The 17,834-nt window shown below is 53.5% G+C and overlaps 2 protein-coding genes across 2 annotated transcripts in view; one reads left to right on the forward strand and one right to left on the reverse strand.

Moving 5' to 3' along the window:
• The window catches only part of LUC7L (LUC7 like), a 42,515-nt gene extending 38,984 nt beyond the window's left edge, over positions 1-3,531 (forward strand). The window contains 3 exon segments of the mRNA XM_032144903.2: positions 1,957-1,986; positions 2,390-2,557; positions 3,187-3,531. Of these exon segments, the coding sequence (XP_032000794.2) occupies positions 1,957-1,986; positions 2,390-2,557; positions 3,187-3,328 (340 nt within the window). The 3' untranslated portion in view covers positions 3,329-3,531.
• Positions 3,532-13,613: 10,082 nt separating this feature from the next.
• On the reverse strand, positions 13,614-14,442 carry HBQ1 (hemoglobin subunit theta 1). Its single transcript, XM_032144908.2, has 3 exons — positions 14,320-14,442; positions 14,030-14,234; positions 13,614-13,931 (listed from the first exon to the last, which is right to left on the reverse strand). Exons 1-3 carry the CDS (start codon positions 14,412-14,414, stop codon positions 13,803-13,805), a joined length of 429 nt encoding a protein of 142 aa, XP_032000799.1. The 5' UTR covers positions 14,415-14,442; the 3' UTR covers positions 13,614-13,802.
• Between the last annotated feature and the right edge of the window lie 3,392 nt (positions 14,443-17,834).

Consider the following 17,834-nt stretch of genomic DNA (forward strand, 5'->3'; position numbering starts at 1 on the left):
CACTGCTGTTTATTTACTGAGTGCTGTGGGGCCATTGGACACCTGTTTACAGAGGAGGGGTGATGCCTGCTCCCCTTTGGCAAGCGTGCTGGGCTGGAGTGGAAGCAGCAGGACCTTGGGGAGCTAGGTGGGAGAATCCAGATGGAGGAGGTGGCAGTTTAAGCCAGGTAAGGGGCGGAAGGAGTCCGGGAAAGTTCTGGGATAGAACTGATGGGATTTGCTGGTAGTGTGTAAAGTGTGCAGAGGAGGAAGTGAAGCTGGTCTCCCAGTTTCTGGCCTGGAGTTGCTGCTTGGTGAGGTTGGAAGGCTGGGTGTGGTGTATTGGAGTGGGAGGAGGTGGGAAGTAGAAGATGCCTCTGGCCATACTCAGCTTGAGAGGCCATCTTGAGGTGGGGCTGTTGAGTCTGATTGGAGTTCAAAGAAGAGATAGGAGCCAGAAGTAACCACATCCTCCTGGACACAGCTCATTGTCCAGGAAGGTTCCCAAACCACTTTTCCTGAAGGAATTCCTCAGTGCATAACTCAGGGCGAATGTTTATCGTGTTTGTTTTTGAGACAGGGTCTCGCTCTGTCACCAGGCTGGAGTGCAGTGGTGCGATCTCGGCTCACTGCAGCCTCCACCCCCTGGGTTCAAGCGAGTCTCCTGCCTCTGCCTCCCGAGTAGCTGGGACTACAGGCCTGTGGACTACGCCCAGCTAATTTTTGTATTTTTAATAGAGACAGGGTTTCACCATGTTGGCCAGGCTGGTCTCGATCTGTTGACCTCATGATCCGCCCACCTCGGCCTCCCAAAGTGCTGAGATTACAGGTGTGAGCCACCGCACCTGGCCGTTTGTTGTTTTCATTATCCAGCAGGAGATTCTGATTGTACAGAAACTTAAACAGTATAGAAAAAAGTATTAAGCAAAACACACAATCCATTTTTTGCATGGAGTTGGACATTTTTACATGCACTGTCATGTTTAGGCCCTTCGTGTTGTGGGTGTACATGGGGCCACTTGACCTTAATGGCTTATGGGCATAGAATGAGGCCTCATAGTTTGCCTTTTTCAGCCTCTGGTTGTGTGGCAGAATGAGCTGATGACTCTCACCTGTGTCTGGAACTTAGGGCTTTGCTTTCACTTTTCTGTGTTTTTAGTATGCCCCACTCGCTATCTACACATTCTGTGCTGGTGTCTGTTGTAAAGACTGGAGAATCATTTGCAGGACTTGAGTGCAGCACAGTCAGTGTGCACAGACTTTTCACGGCCCTTGTAATGTTACAGGGCTGTGTCTGATGCTCGGATGTGGCCCCCTCTGTGAGGCTCAGGTGACACTGAGTGTGCCACAGAGTGACTGTCACAGAGTGACTGTCACAGAGTGGCTGTGGGGATTCTTGGATGTGGGCCCATCTGTGAGGCTCAGGTGACTCTGAGTGTGCCGCAGAGTGACTCTGAGTGTGCCGCAGAGTGACTGCCACAGAGTGGCTGTGGGGATGGGAACATTGGCACTTCTCATTCAGACTGGGAACATACAGGCAGCTTGAAAACAGCAGGTCTTTGGGGGAAGTGCCTCACTTCTTAGATTTGGAGTCCTCCCCCAAGAGGGTGAGGAATAGAGGTGCTTTCGGGAAGTCATTCACTTTTTTTTTTTTTTTTTTTTTTTTTGAGACAAAGTTTTATTCTTGTTGCCCAGGCTGGAGTGCAATGGCACAATCTCAGCTCACTGCAACCTCTGCCTCCTGGGTTCAAGTGATTCTCCTGCCTCAGTCTCCTGAGTAGCTGGGAATACAGGCGCCCGCCACCACGCTTGGCCAGGTTTTGTGTTTTCAGTAGAGACGAGGTTTCACCATGTTGGCCAGACTGGTCTCCAACTCGTGACCTCAGGTGATTGCCCGCCTAGGCCTCCCCGAAGTGCTAGGATTACAGGTGTGAACCATCATGCCTGGCCTCGTTCATCTTTTTTTCCCCCTTTTAGGTCGGGATCAAGAACCAGAGATCGCAGGAGGTAGGTTTCCAGGTCCATTAAAATGTTCTCAGTCAAATTTTTTTTCCCATAAGCATTTTTCTTAATGATTATGCCTTTACAGATGTCATCTGGCAGGTGGGGCTGGCTTGTGAAGGGCACAGGGCAAGGGGTTGCTTGGTGCCGTGGAGGGTTCCCAGTGTTAATGAGAGGGAAGGTCGGGGCCTGCAGGGTGACAGGAGTATCCAGGCCAGATGTTTTCAGGAGGCCTCATCGGAAAGGTCCTAGCCATTGGAGATGAACTGATGGAAATATTTTAAACCTAAATTTGTGGGAGTAAAGGGAAAAATGTCAGTAAAGCAGCGAGCAGAATCTGCTGAGGGGTGGGGCCCTGGTAGTGTTGGCACCCGTATAGTCTCAGCGTTGGAACCTTCTGAATTTTCAGGTCACGCTCCCGGGATCGGCGTCGGAGGCGGTCAAGATCTACCTCCCGAGAGCGACGGAAGTTGTCCCGGTCCCGGTCCCGAGACAGACATCGGCGCCACCGCAGCCGTTCCCGGAGCCACAGCCGGGGACATCGTCGGGCTTCCCGGGACCGGAGTGCGAAATACAAGTAACTACTCTGACTCCTTCGGTAGCTGCAACCAGGAGTGAGCCCTTCTCTGTGTTCCCAGGGTCTGCTGAGGGCCGTGTCTGGTGGGGATGGGGCTGGGCTCGCACTCAGGAGTAGAGCTGGGGTCGTGAACGGGACTCAGGTCTGGGAAGAGGGGAGAGGGCTTTGGAGGAGCTCGCACGGCGCCAGGTGATGCTGCAGGGGCTGCACGTGCACTGTTCCCTGCCTGCGTCCTGGGGCCTGTGCACTGTCGCGTCCGTGCTCAGAGTGGCTGAGACGTATGTCCTGACCAGGCCCTGCTTACCTCTGTTTTGGTTTTTGTTTTTGATATCTTTTTTTCCATTGTGTTTTTACGTAGTGTCGTGTTCTCTGCATATAGTGTTGTATTCTCCGTTGCACTGTTTATGTTACAGTGAAGGCTCTCCTTATTAAAAATCTTTGCAAAGGTTATTTTTTAATGGCTAACACTCCGTATGTGGTGGGCAAGTCTAGCTGGCCTCTGGGAGGTTTCTGGGTATAGGGGATGTAGGGCCTTGCCTGGCCTGGTCTGCAGGTCCATTGTCAGTGCCTGAGCGGCCAGCAGAAGGGGGGCAGCAGCCTCCACTGAGCCTCTGGTTCCCATTTCCCAGGTTCTCCAGAGAGCGGGCATCCAGAGAGGAGTCCTGGGAGAGCGGGCGGAGCGAGCGAGGGCCCCCGGACTGGAGGCTTGAGAGCTCCAACGGGAAGATGGCTTCACGGAGGTCAGAAGAGAAGGAGGCCGGCGAGATCTGAACCCGTCTCCCGGGTGCTGTAAATAGTCTGATAAACGTTCACACAGTCTAAAATTACCCTTTATATTTGCTGAATACAACTCATCTTTTGTAGTTTAAAATTTCTATTGTTTTGGAGCTAGCTGTGAGTTTCTAGAATTGTACAGAGTTGCTCCTGTGTTCTGGGGTCATGTCGAGTAGGAATAAATAAATCTGATGACTGCCTCCTGAGGCTGCGATGGGCTTTCTGCTGTCCTCTGCTTAGAGGCTTTTCACTGTGACCCTGTACCAATGCCACCATCACCTCACAGAAACCGTGACTTGTGGGCCACGTCTTGTCTTCTGGCATCCAGTAGATGGCAGGGCATTTCCTGTCCCCTGCACCTGACTGACAGGACCCAGGTGTGCATGGCTGTTTGCTCGGTCCCACACAACCTTCTGAGTGTCTGAGCTGCCCATCTCCCGTGGGGAGGAGGGAGGGGTCCCCATTCTGCATTTATTTATTTAGGAAAAGCTGTCCTGTCAGCTACTACCACAGCCTTAACTTGGGACTCAGGTGAGTTACACTGCATGTCCCCTTTTGAAGTTACTAGCACAAAACAAAGACCTATGGGGCTGGGCATGGTGACACATGCCTGTAGTCCCAGCTACTACTCGGAAGGCTGAGGCAGGAGGATCTGTTGAGCTCAGGAGACTGAGGCAAACCTTGATTCCGCCACTGCACTCCAGCCTGGGTGACAAGAAAGCCCTGTCTCCAAAAAAAAAAGATGGTTTGACTCATGTCCCATGTGGGCTGATTATGTTTCCCACCTCTCCGTTCTTTCTTTTTTTGAGATGGAGTCTCGCTCTGTCGCCCAGGCTGGAGTGCAGTGGCGCAATCTCGGCTCACTGCAAGCTCCGCCTCCCGGGTTCACGCCATTCTCCTGCCTCAGCCTCCTGAGTAGCAGGGACTACAGGTGCCCGTCATCTCGCCCGGCTAATTTTTTGTGTTTTTAGTAGAGACAGGGTTTCACCTTGTTAGCCAGGCTGGTCTCGATCTCCTGACCTCAGGATCCACCCGCCTCGGCCTCCCACAGTGCTGGGATGACAGGCGTGAGCCACTGCGCCCGGCCAACACCTTTCAGTTCTTTCTAACGTACCTGCTGTACATCAGGCAGGTACTTTAAGACCAAAATAAAGGGGGACGCGGTGGCTCACGCTTGTAATCCCAACACTTTGGGAGGCAGATAACCTGAGGTCAGGAGTTCGAGACCAGCCTGGCCAACATGGTGAAACCCTGTCTGTACCAACATACAAAAATTAGCTGGGCATGGTGGTGGACACCTGTAATCACAGCTGCTTGGGAGGCTGAGACAGGAGAATCGCTTGGACCCGGGAGCCGGAGGTTGCAGTGAGCCAAGATTGCATCCAGCCTGGACGACAGCAAGACTCTGTCTCAAAAAAACCCCCCAAAAACCCAAAATGAAGCCCTTCTGAAAAGATAACTGCTAACGTGTACATGATGGGAGCTCCTTCCCTTTTTCACTTTGTGGGAGATTTTTTGGAGGGAATTCCTGAGGTTCACATTGTTAACACACAGCCATCCTCATCCACTCTGTTTCTGCAGAGGTACAGATGCCACCCTTGAGCTGGTTGGCTCAGTGGGCGCACACAGGCGCTGTGGTCTGGGTCTTTTCGTCACTGGTATCACAGTGTAGCTGGTGGCCCTGCTCTGGCTCTCCTGCCACAGGCTGTCCCTTCCAGGAGGACAGATGGGTAGGTGGGCTGCTCTGCCAGCCCGTGACACTGGTCTAGCCCAGCCAATTGTCTCCAAGGAAAGGAGGGTGGAAGGGGCCGCCCTGCACAGGAGTCACTTGGGATTGATGCTGTGCTTTGCAGGCATCACCCATGTTGGTATTCCTCCTGTGTTGGTATTCCTCCTGTGTTGGTATTCCTCCTGTGTCGGTATTCCTCCCGTGTCGGTATTCCTCCCGTGTCGCTGTTCCTCCCGTGTCCGTATTCCTCCGGTGTCGCTATTCCTCCCGTGTCGCTATTCCTCCCGTGTCCGTATTCCTCCCGTGTCGGTATTCCTCCCGTGTCGGTATTCCTCCCGTGTCCGTATTCCTCCCGTGTCGCTGTTCCTCCCGTGTCCGTATTCCTCCCGTGTCCGTATTCCTCCGGTGTCGCTATTCCTCCCGTGTCCGTATTCCTCCGGTGTCGCTATTCCTCCCGTGTCCGTATTCCTCCCGTGTCGCTATTCCTCCCGTGTCCGTATTCCTCCCGTGTCCATATTCCTCCCGTGTCGCTTTTCCTCCCGTGTCCGTATTCCTCCCGTGTCCATATTCCTCCTGTGTCAGTATTCCTTAGCTGCACCTTTTCCTGCACGTGGGACTCAAGGTACTTGTTCAGCAGATGTGCTTTCCTCTTCGTTTTCTAGGAGGGAGTGGCTGGGTCTGGGCTCCCCGTTCCCAAGCCCACGTTGTGGTCATGGCTGTGGCTGCTTGGGTGATGAGTGTTGGTTTGCACCCTGGGTTTCCCTGGGCCTTAAGCAGACAGCCTCACCCTCAGAGCCATTACCACTGTGAATCGTTTGGATCTTTTTACATCTAGGCATAAATTTGTATGTGTAGACAGTTTTTTTTTTTTTTTTTTTTTTTGGTAGGGGGCACAGGGTCAGGGTGTGGGGTTTACAGGAAAGGTGCTGTGCCCCTGGCCTTCAGTACTCACATCCTGTCCCCTGTATCTGCTGATTACAGCTGAAGGACAGGTCCTCCTGGGATGCAGCATCAGTGTCCTCGGCCGTCCCTGGTAGCCTCCGGGGCACCACCTGTGCAGGGAGAGGAGCTCCTGCCTCTACCGTGCAGAGACGGTCGGGTGGACTCTGTACACCTGCCAGGTGGTGCTGACCAAACTGAGCTTCATGCCCCCAGTGCAGTGTTGCTGATACCACCCACAACAGCTCTTCCTTTCTCCCTACTCCCAAATAACCCACACTAGGCTCTGCTGTCAGAGTCTGCTACGGGAGACCCATGTTTTCACTTTTTTCATCCAATACAGTGAGTCCTTCCTTTCCACCGCAGTACCAGTAAATCTCGCTGAAGATGGCTACTGGCAGATATATGGGTCTGGAAGTGTATCCCTCCCATGTGAAGGAGTCTGTAGTGTCAGGTGGAACAGGCCCTTGTCTCCACCCACAGGGACCAGCTTGGCCTGCAGCCCAGGCTGGAGGAGAACAGAAGAGAAGGGGGCCTCTCTAGAACATTTGGCGATTAAAAATTTTTTTTTTTTTTTTTTTTTGAGACGGAGTCTCGTTCTATCTGCTAGGCTAGAGTGCAGTGATGCAATCTCGGCTCACTGCAACCTCTGCCTCAGCCTCCCGACTAGCTGGGAATACAGGGGCCCGCCACCATGCCTGGCTAGTTTTTGTGTTTTTACTAGAGACAAGGTTTCACCATCTTGGCCGGGCTGGTCTTGGACTCCTGACCTCGTAATCCACCCGCCTTGGCCTCCCAAAGTGCTGGGATCACAGGCATAAGCCACTGCGCCTGGCCAAAATTATTTATTTTTTTTGAGACGATGCTTGCTGTGTCACGCATGCTGGAGTGCAGTGGTGTAGTCATGGCTCACTGCAGCCTTGAACTCCTGGACTCAAGTGTTCCTCCTGCCCCAGCCTCCAAGTAGCTGGGACATAGGCGTGCACCACCACACTTGGCTAATTTTTTATGTTTTTGTAGAGACAGGTCTCACTGTGTTGCTCAGGATATTCTTGGGAACTCCTGGGCTCAAGCAGTCTTCCCACCTCTGCCTCAAAGCACTAGGATTACAGGTGAGAGTCACCACAGCTGGCAGTGATTTTTTTAAAGGTAAATGGCTCTGGTAGGTGCTGGACAGGGGCTGTGCCTGGTGCTACCTTTGCCTCCTGCACAGGATCCCCTTGGTCTTGGGGAGCGCATGGGCCCTGACCGAAGCCCTGAGTATGTTAAGGGTAGTCCTGGGGGGAGAAGAGGAGGATGCGGAGGCCGTTTCCTACCCCAGTATGCAGCCATCATGGGACAGGCAGGTGCTGGAGCAGGCCGAGGACCCCCTTCTGGGGTAGCATCCTTTGGGGGATGGGGTGGCAGCCTGGAGCCAGAGCCATGTTGGCCAGGATGGAACTTTTTTTTTGTTTGTTTTGAGACGGAGTCTTGCTCTGTCGCCCAGGCTGGAGTGCAATGGCGCGATCTTGGCTCACTGCAAGCTCCGCCTCCTGGGTTCACGCCATTCTCCAGCCTCAGCCTCCCGAGTAGCTGGGACTACAGGCGCCCACCATCACGCCTGGCCAATTTTTTTCATAGAGACGGGGTTTCACTATGTTAGCCAGGAAAGTCTCAATCTCCTGACCTCATGATCCGCCCGCCTCGGCCTCCCAGAGCGCTGGGATTATAGGCATGAGCCACCGCGCCCGGCCAGGATGGAACATTTTTTATTACAGTAAAGTGCACACAAAACGTGCTGTTATAACAGGTTTTCAGTGTACAGTTCAGTGGCATGACGTGTATCTACATTGTTGCGCAGCCTTCACCACCACCTGTGCAGGGGTGGCTTTGAAAAGGTAGAGTACGGCCGGGCTCGGTGGCTCTCATCTGCAATCCCAGCAGTTTGGGAGGCCAAGGCAGGCAGATCACGAGGTTAAGAGATTGAGACCATCCTGGCCAATATGGTGAAACCCCGTCTCTACTAAAAATATAAAAATGAGCCAGGTGTGGCGGGCGCCTGTAATCCCAGCTACTCGGCAGGCTGAGGCAGGAGATTCGCTTGAACCCGGAGGGTGGAGATTGCAGTGAGTTGAGATTGCACCACTGCACTCTAGCCTGGGTGACAGAGCAAGACTCCATCTCAAAAAAAAAAAAAGCAGAGTGCAAATTCCCCTGGACGTGAGTGGGCCTATGAGTCTCCCCAACAGTGTGGAGGGCCCACAGCTGCTCCCCTAGATCTGCACCTCTGGGTAGGTTCTGTACCAAGTGGGCTGAGCCCTTGAGCCAGGGCCAGCTCCCTCCAACCTCCACATCTCCAGGGAGGATGGGGTCTGGCTCTTCCAACTTCAGTGATGCTCCAGATGTAATCCCAGGCCCAAGAGGGCGTCCACATTTAGTTACAGGAGTCTTGAGAGCCTGGTGCTTCCCCAGGGCCCCTCAACCTCCTGGGCTCCAAGTGCTTGCTCCTGTGTGCAAGGGTGCAGCAGCCACAGGTCCTGTGCTGTGGGAGCACACAGGATGATTGAGGTGAGGCTGACTCGAGCTACCCCAAGGACAGAAACTAGAACGTGGACCCAAGAGGGGGGCTCATGGGTGGACTAGGGGCCAGCTTTTATCTTTTTTTGTTTGAGACGGAGTCTCGCTCTGTCGCAAGGCCGGAGTGCAGTGGTGCAATCTCAGCTCACTCCAACCTCCGACTCTGGTTCAAGTGATTCTCCTGCCTTAGCCTCCCGAGTAGCTGGGAGTACAGGCATGCACCACCATGCCCAGTTTTTATATTTTTAGTAGAAACGGGGTTTCAACGTGTTGGCCAGGATGGCCTAGATCTCCTGACATCGTGATCAGCCCGCCTCAGCCTCCCAAAGTGGTGGGATTACAGGCGTGAGCCACCGTCCCCGGTCTTTTTTTTGAGACGGAGTCTTGGTCCTTCGCCCAGGCTGGAGTGCGGTGGCGCAATCTTGACTCACTGCGAGCTCTGCCTCCCGGGTTCACGCCATTCTCCTGCCTCAGCCTCCCAATTAGCTGGGACTACAGGCACCTGCCACCACACCCAGCTAATTTTTTGTATTTTTAGTAGAGACGGGGTTTCACCGTGTTAGCCAGGATGCTCTCGATCTCCTGACCTTGTGATCCGCCCGCCTCGGCCTCCCAAAGTGCTGGGATTACAGGCGTGAGCCACTGCGCCCGGCCACATTTTTAATTTTTTAAGATTTAAAAATGTTACTCAGTATTTTTAGTTACACAGAAATGAAACTGCAGCCTCTCTGCCGAGGTTGAAAACGGTGGCCCAGAGCAAGCAAAGCCCGGGAGCCAGTCCAGGGGCCCGAGGCCTGAGGGGAGAGGTGGTTAGGATCACCCAAAAATAAAAACAGAAAAACAACATGTGTCCGGGCGTGGTGGCTCATGCCTGTAATCCCAGCACTTGGGGAGGCTGAGGCAAGCAGATCACCTGAGGTCGGGAGTTTGAGACCAGCCTGACCAACATGGTGAAACCGCCTCTCTACTAAAAATACAAAAAAATCAGCTTGGCGTGGTGGCATGTGCCTGTAGTCCCAGCTACTTGGGAAGCTGAGGTGAGAGAATTGCTTGAACCCAGATGGCAGAGGTTGGCAGTGAGCCGAGATTGTGCCACAGCACTCCAGCCTGGGTGACAGAGTGAGACTCTGTCTCAATAAAAAGAAAAAGAAAAACATGATGTAAGATGGACTGCAGGTCTACAGGTTCACAGAAGAAAGGCCCCTACGGGCAACACCGCAGTGGGAAAACAGGCCAAGGACAAAAACCGGCGATTAACATGGAGGAGGTGGGAATGACAGATATTATCATACTGAGGATTAAGGTTTTTTGGTTTTGGTGTTGTTTGTTTGTTTGTTTTTTAGGGGGAGTCTTGGCCAGGCCAGGTGGCTCACGCCTGTAATCCCAGCACTTTGGGAGGCCGAGGCAGGCGGATCACCTGAGGTTGGGAGCTTGAGACCAGTCTGACCAACATGGAGAAACCCTGTCTCTACTGATAATACAAAATTAGCCAGGCGTGGTGGCACATGCCTGTAATCCCAGCTACTCGAGAGGCTGAGGCGGGAGAATGGCTTGAACCTGGGAGGCGGAGGTTGCAGTGAGCCGAGGTCACACTATGCACTCCAGCCTGGGCAACAAGAGTGAGACTCCGTCTCAAAAAAAAAAAAAAGAGTTTGGCTCTGTCGCCCAGGCTGAACTACATGGTGTGATCTCACTGCAACCTCCGCCTCGCAGGTTCACGCCATTCTCCTGCCTCAGCTTCCCGAGTAACTGGAACTACAGGTGCCCGCCACCACACTGGGCTAATTTTTATATTTTTGGTAGAGATGGGGTTTCGCCATGTTGGCCAGGCTGGTGTCAATTTCCTGACCCTGGGTGCCTTGGGCTCCCAAAGTGCTGGGATTACAGGTGTGAGCCACCGTGCCCGGCCGATTAAGTTTTAAAAAGACATCACTAATCAAATAAATGTCAGCTCCCAACCGTGAAGAGGAGCAGTCAAGGACGCAGACACTGGGCCCCCACTGGTGAAACTAATAAAGACAATTTTGGCAATATTACCCAAATGCCGTAGCAATGGGTACACTTGCCCCAGAAATTCCACATCTGTAAAAATCCCTCCAGGAAATAATCTATGTGTATACAATTTTAGCTATAAATATTCACAGCAAGGTTTTCTGCAAAGTTTTCAAAACCATACAGACACATGAAAAATCACTCACCCCCTGGCCGGGCGCAGTGCCTCACACCTGTAATCCCAGCACTTTGGGAGGCCGAGGCGGGCGGATCACGAGGTCAGGAGATCGAGACCATCCTGTGAATGGTGAAACCCCGTCTCTACTAAAAATACAAAAAATTAGCCGGGCATGGTGGTGGGCGCCTGTAGTCCCAGCTACTCGGAAGGCTGAGGCGGGAGAATGGGTGAACCCGGGAGGCGGAGCTTGCGGTGAGCCGAGATCGCGCCACTGCACTCCAGCCTGGGTGAAAAAAAACAAAAATCACCCCCCAACTGCCTTCCTTTTCTGGGATTATATCAAGTGGTAACAGTTGCCTTCTCTATCCCTGTAGTCCCACAGCCATGGAAGACTGCTGCCAGTGTTTGGTATGTATTGTCAAGTTGTATTGTGGTTATGTTAATATAAATATGGATTTACGCTTTACATACTGGCTGTGGCATGATCTGTTATATGAAGGTCTTGCCATTGCTCCATGTCTGCGCTCAGACTGATTCTCTGTGATGGATACACAGCATTCCCTGGTGACTCCACCATAATTTAATCTGTCTCCTGTTTATGAATATAGTGATTGTGCATCATATTTTTTATTTTCCTTTTTTTTTTTTTTTTGAGACAGAGTCTAGCTCTGTCACCAGGCTGTAGTGCAGTGGCGGGGTCTTGGCTCACTGCAAACTCCACCTCCCCAATTCAAGTGATTCTCCTGCCTCAGGCTCTGGAGTAGCTGGGATTATGGCACACGTCACCATGCCCAGTGAATTTTTGTATTTTTAATAGAGACGGGGTTTCACCATGTTGTCCAGGATAGTTTCGACCTCCTGACCTTGTGATCCACCCACCTCACCCTCCCAAAGTACTGGGATTACAGGCGTGAGCCACCGTGCCCAGCTTTTTTTTTTTTTTTTTTTTTTGAGACGGGGTCTCACTCTGTCACCCAGGCTGGAGTGCAAGGGCACGATCACAGCTCACTGCAGCCTTACCTGCCCTGCTTAAGTGATTCTTCCACCTCAGTGTCCTGAATAGCTGGGACTACAGGCACATGCCACCACGCCTGGCTAATTTTTAAATTTTTTATAGAGACAGGGTCTCCCTATATTGCCCAGGCTGGTCTCAAACTCCTGGGCTGAAGCAGTCTTCCCACAGCCTCTCCAAGTGCTGGGAGTACAGGTGTGAGCCACCGTGTGCCCAGCTAGGTGCATGTCTTTGAACATCACTGCAAATGTCCATTGGCCCTTCGTCCATCTGAGCTGCCTATCTTCTGGCTTATTTTTCTGTTAGGTTGACTGACTAGAAAGGAATAGGGAGTATAGGGCCAGAAGAAAGATAATTTGGAGATCTGTCTCTTTTTTTTTTGAGACAGAGTCTCGCTCTGTCACCCAGGCTGGAGTGCAGTGGCTCGATCTCAGCTCACTGTAACCTCTGCCTCCCTGGTTTAAGTGATTCTCCTGCCTCAGTTTCCAGAATAGCTGGGATTACAGGCACCCGCCACCATGCCTGGCTAATTTTTGTATTGTTAGTAGAGACGGTGTTTCACCATGTTGGCCAGGCTGGTCTCAAACTCCTGACCTCAGGTGATCCACCCGCTTCTGCTTCCCAAAGTGCTGGGATTACAGGCGTGAGCCACCACGCCCCGCCTGGAGATCCAGTGTAGTAGAGATAATAACTTTTATCTGCCACATGTAGAAAATATTTTCTCTGGCTCCTCCCCCTGACCCCCCCTCCTTTTTTTTTTTTTTGAGACGGAGTCTCTGTCGCTCAAGCTGGAGTGCAATGGTATGATCTCGGCTCACCGCAACCTCTGCCTCCCGGGTTCAAGCCATCCTCCCGCCTCAGCCTCCTGAGTAGCTGGGACTACAGGCGCCCGCCACCACGCCCAGCTAATTTTTTGTATTTTTAGTGCAGACGGGGTTTCACAGTGTTAGCCAGGATGGTGTCGATCTCCTGACTTCGTGTTCCACCCGCCTCGGCCTCCCGGAGTGCTGGGATTACAGGCGTCAGCCACCGCGCCCGGCCTGTCCACTTTTCCTCAGTGTCACCTTGAGAATACCATTTCTGAGGAAAAGCATCTCTACATGTGCCTAGAAGACTGGAACAGCTACGCATTAAGTGTTAGGGGTCTGGATGGGGCCTGTCTCTACCCCGTGTGTGTGTGTGTGTGTGTGGCATGTCTGTGTTACACGTGCTCTTGGATGTGACAGCCATGTCCTGTTCTTGTTTAGACATGACACAGTTTTCTGCGTGTCAAGCGGGAGCTGAAGGATGTGCTGCACCCATTCCTGGACCTGGGATACACAGGAAGGTGCAGCAAGCGTTGTTTTCCGAAGTTCTGCAATGACCATGATTGGTTTTATGTGGACAAATATAAAAAAGCTTCACTCTCCATAGTGGTGTCGGGTGACGGCAGGCGTCTGGGTCAGTTCCTGGTCCACCTCGCCTGCTACGTGGCTAGGTGCTGGGGCTGGTCCCACCTCCCCCACCACAACCCCCCGGCACCCCAGGTCCCCAATTCCAGGCCACAGCCGCGGCGGCTGGGCGCTGCGCACGTACCGGCTCGGGCCGGGAGGAGGCGCTGTTCCCTAACCTGCTCCGAGTCAGCCCCAAGCCCTCAGGCCGCCAGCTTGCGTTCAGGCTGCAGGTGCGGAGTTCTCGCGGTGGGTCTGGGCCGCGTGCTTGGCCCAGAGTGGGGAGGATGAAGCCAGCCGCCCTCGGGATGGGCAGAGTGGGCCGTCCTCGCAGCCCGCTGCCCGGGGCGACCCGCGGCCCCCACCTACCACCCCATTCGGGAGGGTCAGGCCGCACGCAGTTCGGTACCCCCGTGGCCGAGGCCCCAAACCTGCTGGGGGTGGAACGAGGCGCGCCTGGATCTGGGCACTGGGGGTGCACCCCAGGTCCTTGCCTTTCCTTGGGGAGGGGCGGCGCCTTCGTCTCACTCGCGTCCTGCCCTCGAGAGAGCACGGCAAGAAGGCTGCGCCTTGGGGAGGCTTTACTCAAACACGGCGAAGGTCGCCTGGGGGTCCCGCGGCCACCCACCCACAGTTCAGCGGTACTCGGAAGTCAGCGCCGAGATCACGTGGCTCAGGAACTTGTCCAGCGACGCCTGCAGCGCGGGGCTGAAGTCTCCGGGGTAGTGCCGGGCGAGGGTTACCAGCAGGCAGTGGCCCAGGAGCTGCGGCGAGCGCTCAAGGCTCACTCGCCTGCACGCCCCCCGCACCCGCCCCGCCGGGGCCCTCCCGGGGACAGGGGCCCAGCACGACAGCCACTCACCTGGAAGCTGGCCGGGTCCACTCGCAGCTGGCACGCGTGCAGGTGGCTCAGCGCGGACAGCGCGTGGGGTAGGTCGTCCAGGCGCTCCACGGCGAGGCTCAGCGCGTCCGCCACCTTCTGGCCGTGGGCTCTGACCTGGGAGGAGCCGGGGCTCAGGTCCAGGTGGGGGAAGTAGGTCTTCGTGGCGGGGAAGGCCAGGAAGGTCCTGCGAGAGGAACGTGGGTAAGGCGCGTCCGGGGGGCTTGGGGAGGGAGGGCCCCTGGGGACGGGAGCGCCCAGCCTCGCCGCACCTCTCCAGGGCCTCTGTCGCGTAGACGCCGACGTTGCCGCCCAGCTTCTTCCACAGGGCGCGCACCAGCGCCCGGTCCTCCGCGGACAGCGCCATCCCGGCGCAGGAACCCGCCGCGCCCTGCGCCCCGGCTACGCATGCGCGGACCGGCCAGGTGTCCCGCGGCCTCCAGGGGGCGCCGCGCTGCAGCCTCGCCGCCCTGGGATCCAGGGCCTCGTTCGGGATCCCGGGACCACGCGCGCTCGATCTCCGACAGCTCCGACCGGGGCGCTCTGAATCGCCCTGGATCCAAGGCCCCCCGTCTTAGGTGTTCACCATATGGTTTTTAGTCTCTACTAAAAACACAAAAATTGGCCGGGTGCGGTGAGTGCAGTGGCGCGATTCGGGCTCACTGCAACCTTCGCCTCCCGAGTTGAAACGATTCTGCTGCCTCAGCCTCCCCAGTAACTGGGATTACAGGTGCATGCCACCATGCCAATTTTGTATTTTTAGTAGAGACGGGGTTTCACCATGTTAGTCAGGCTGATCTCAAACTCCCGACCTCAGGTGATCCTCCCGCCTCAGCCTCCCAAAGTTCTGGGATTACAGGCGTGAGCCACCGCTCCTGGCCATATATATTATTATAACACTGAATTTCGGCATGGATTTGGGATTGGAAGTCAGTTTATTCTGCCTCTTGATTCTATTGTGACACTTGCCCGAGTCTAATTTCTCATTTATTATATAAAATGAGGGTAACAGTTTCTTCTCAGATTGTGAGAATTAAACGGATAACAACTGTCAGGTGCCTAACTCGTAGCAGGTGTTTCTTCAGGGCAATGAACATTTATTGAGTGCTTGGGATGTAACCCAAGAATAATAGTAAATGCATATGCAACACTCTGCTGTACCCCTTATACCTTTTTTGTTTTAAAAAAATTGTGATAAAATAGACATAAATTACCATTTTAGCCATTTTCAGGTATATAATTTGGTGATATTAAGAACATTTAGTGTTATGCAACCATCACCACTATCTAGGTCAGAACTTTTTCATCATCCCAAACGCCAACTCTGTACTCATTAACAGTAACTCCGGCCCCGGCAGCCACTAATCCGCTTTTGGTCCCTATGGATTTGACTGCAGTGGATATTGCATATAGATGGGGTCATACAATATGTGACCTTTGGTGTCTGGCTTCTTTTACTTGTTAAATGTTTGCAAGGTGCAGCTACATCCTATCAGTGCTTCATTTCTTTCTATGGCTGAATAATATTCCATTGTGTGTATAGACCACCACATTTGGTTTACCCATTCATCTACTGATGTATAATTTTTACAATTTTTTTTTGAGATGGAGTTTCGCTCTTGTTGCCCAGGCTAGAGTGCAATGGTATGATCTCAGGTCGCTGAAACTTCTGCCTCCTGGGTTCAAGTGATTCTCCTACCTCAGCCTCCCGAGTAGCTGGGATTACAGGCGTGCGCCACCACACCCGGCTAATTTTTTGTATTTTTGGTAGAGATGGGGTTTCACCATATTGACCAGACTGGTCTCGAACTCCTGACCTTGTGATCTGCCCACCTTGGCCTCCCGAAGTGTGCTGGGATTACAGATATGAGCCACTGCGCCCAGCCACCAGGCTAATTTTTTTTTTTTTTTTTGAGAAGAAGTCTCGCTCTTTCACCCAGGCTGGAGTGCAGTGGCGCGAACTCGGCTCACTGCAGGCTCCGCCCCCCGGGGTTCACGCCATTCTCCTGCCTCAGCCTCCCGCGTAGCTGGGACTACAGGCGCCCGCCACCTCGCCCGGCTAATTTTTTTTTGTATTTTTAGTAGAGACGGGGTTTCACCATGTTAGCCAGGATGGTCTCGATCTCCTGACCTCGTGATCCGCCCGCCTCGGCCTCCCAAAGTGCTGGGATTACAGGCGTGAGCCACCGCGCCCGGCCGTAATTTTTAAATTTAATTTAATTTAATTTTTTTTTTTTTTTGAGACAGAGTTTCGCTCTTGTTGCCCAAGCTGGAGTGCAATGGCATGATCTTGACTCACTGCAACCTCCACCACCCGAAGTGCTGGGTTTACAGGCGTGAGTCAGCACAGCAGGACAATTTTTGTCTTTTTAGTAGAGACAGGGTTTAACCATTTTGGCTAGGCTGGTCTCCAACCCCTGACTTTAGGTGATCCACCTGCCTCAGCCTCCCAAAGTGCTGGGATTACAGGTGTCAGCCACTGCACCTGGCCAATTTTTATAATTATTTCTTAGGCTTAGTCAACTGAAGCAGCAGGAGTGGAGAAGGAAATGATAAATTTATAACTGGTTCTGATCAATTAATTGTAAAAACTGCTGCACTCCAACCAGCCCACTGCTGTACATTTGACATATTTCTCCCTTTAGGTCTGACCTCCATTCTTCCTGATGAAATAATGAAGACACCGTCTTCCTGACAGTTGATACTGTACCCACAGGCTGCGGGAAGGACATCACAAACGCAGGCAGAGGGCCTGCCATAGGTATTTACCAAGGATGATTCATGGGCTCAGGGAAGAAAAGATATTGCTATCAGTTGAGGGCCAGGGTTTTATGGCTACCAGGTCCGGGAACCCTCCCTCTGATAGCCCAGGCACTGCAAGCCTGCTCAGCAGAGAGAAAACACACATCGGGAGAAGGGACCCTCTAGCCAGGCCTCTGTGGCCCCGCTGTCCTCTCCAGTCGCAATGGGACAGGCTCCCCAGCCTCAGGGGAGCTGAATGGGCCCTGAGCTGGGCGCAGAGACAGCCTCCTGATCTTCACAGCCCCAGGGCATCAGTGTCTGGAGTGTGAGCATCCTGGGGTGGCCTGGGGGTGAAAGTGGAACCCCTATTGAATTGTCTGGGGCTTGCAGTTGCACCCCTCACCCCTGATTTCATCTAGACTGTGCCTGTATCTGGGAGGTTTTACAGAGACTACTGGGAACGATGGGGGATCAATGCAGCCACGCTGTAGTGGGACTTCTCTGACCTACCCACCACCCATATCTGGGAGGACCTCTGGGAAACCAGTGAAGTCCCAGGCAGAAAGCCAGCCAGTTCTTGGCACAAGAGTGCCCAGAAACGTAAAGATGGATAAATTCATTATTTCAGCAAACCTGCATTGCATCTAAAACGTTTGGGAATGAAACTCGGGAAAGAGCAAATGCATCCTCAAAGCACTCTAGGGTCCAGCGTTTTTCCAGTTGGACTTCGCGATGGCTCAACTTTCCCTCCTCCATCCCCTCCTCCCGCCCCTGCCTTTTTCTACCCTATCTAGCTGCAGAGAGGTCCTAGCCACGTGTGTCCCAGCTACTGTCCACGCCCATCCCTGGCACGTTTGCTGAGGGAAGAAACTCAGGCACACACAGGCTGCCGCCCACTCAGACTTTATTCAAAGACCAGGGGGGTAGGGGTGCAGGAAGGGGAGGAGGGCCTGGCGGGAGGCCCAGCGGGCAAGAGGAACGGCCACCGAGGCTCCAGTTTAACGGTATTTGGAGGTCAGCACGGTGCTCACAGAGGCCAGGAACT

This window comes from Hylobates moloch, unplaced genomic scaffold, assembly GCF_009828535.3.
Source record: "Hylobates moloch isolate HMO894 unplaced genomic scaffold, HMol_V3 SCAFFOLD_23, whole genome shotgun sequence".
Lineage (NCBI taxonomy): Eukaryota > Metazoa > Chordata > Mammalia > Primates > Hylobatidae > Hylobates > Hylobates moloch.

Excerpts from the sequence above, each read along its gene's own strand:
- HBQ1 (XM_032144908.2), bottom strand. The coding sequence starts at position 14,414 with ATGGCGCTGTCCGCGGAGGACCGGGCGCTGGTGCGCGCCCTGTGGAAG. Across the intron at positions 14,235-14,319 it reads GCGACAGAGGCCCTGGAGAG|GACCTTCCTGGCCTTCCCCG; the intron begins GTGCGGCGAGGC and ends TTCCTCTCGCAG. Across the intron at positions 13,932-14,029 it reads TGGACCCGGCCAGCTTCCAG|CTCCTGGGCCACTGCCTGCT; the intron begins GTGAGTGGCTGT and ends CGCTCGCCGCAG.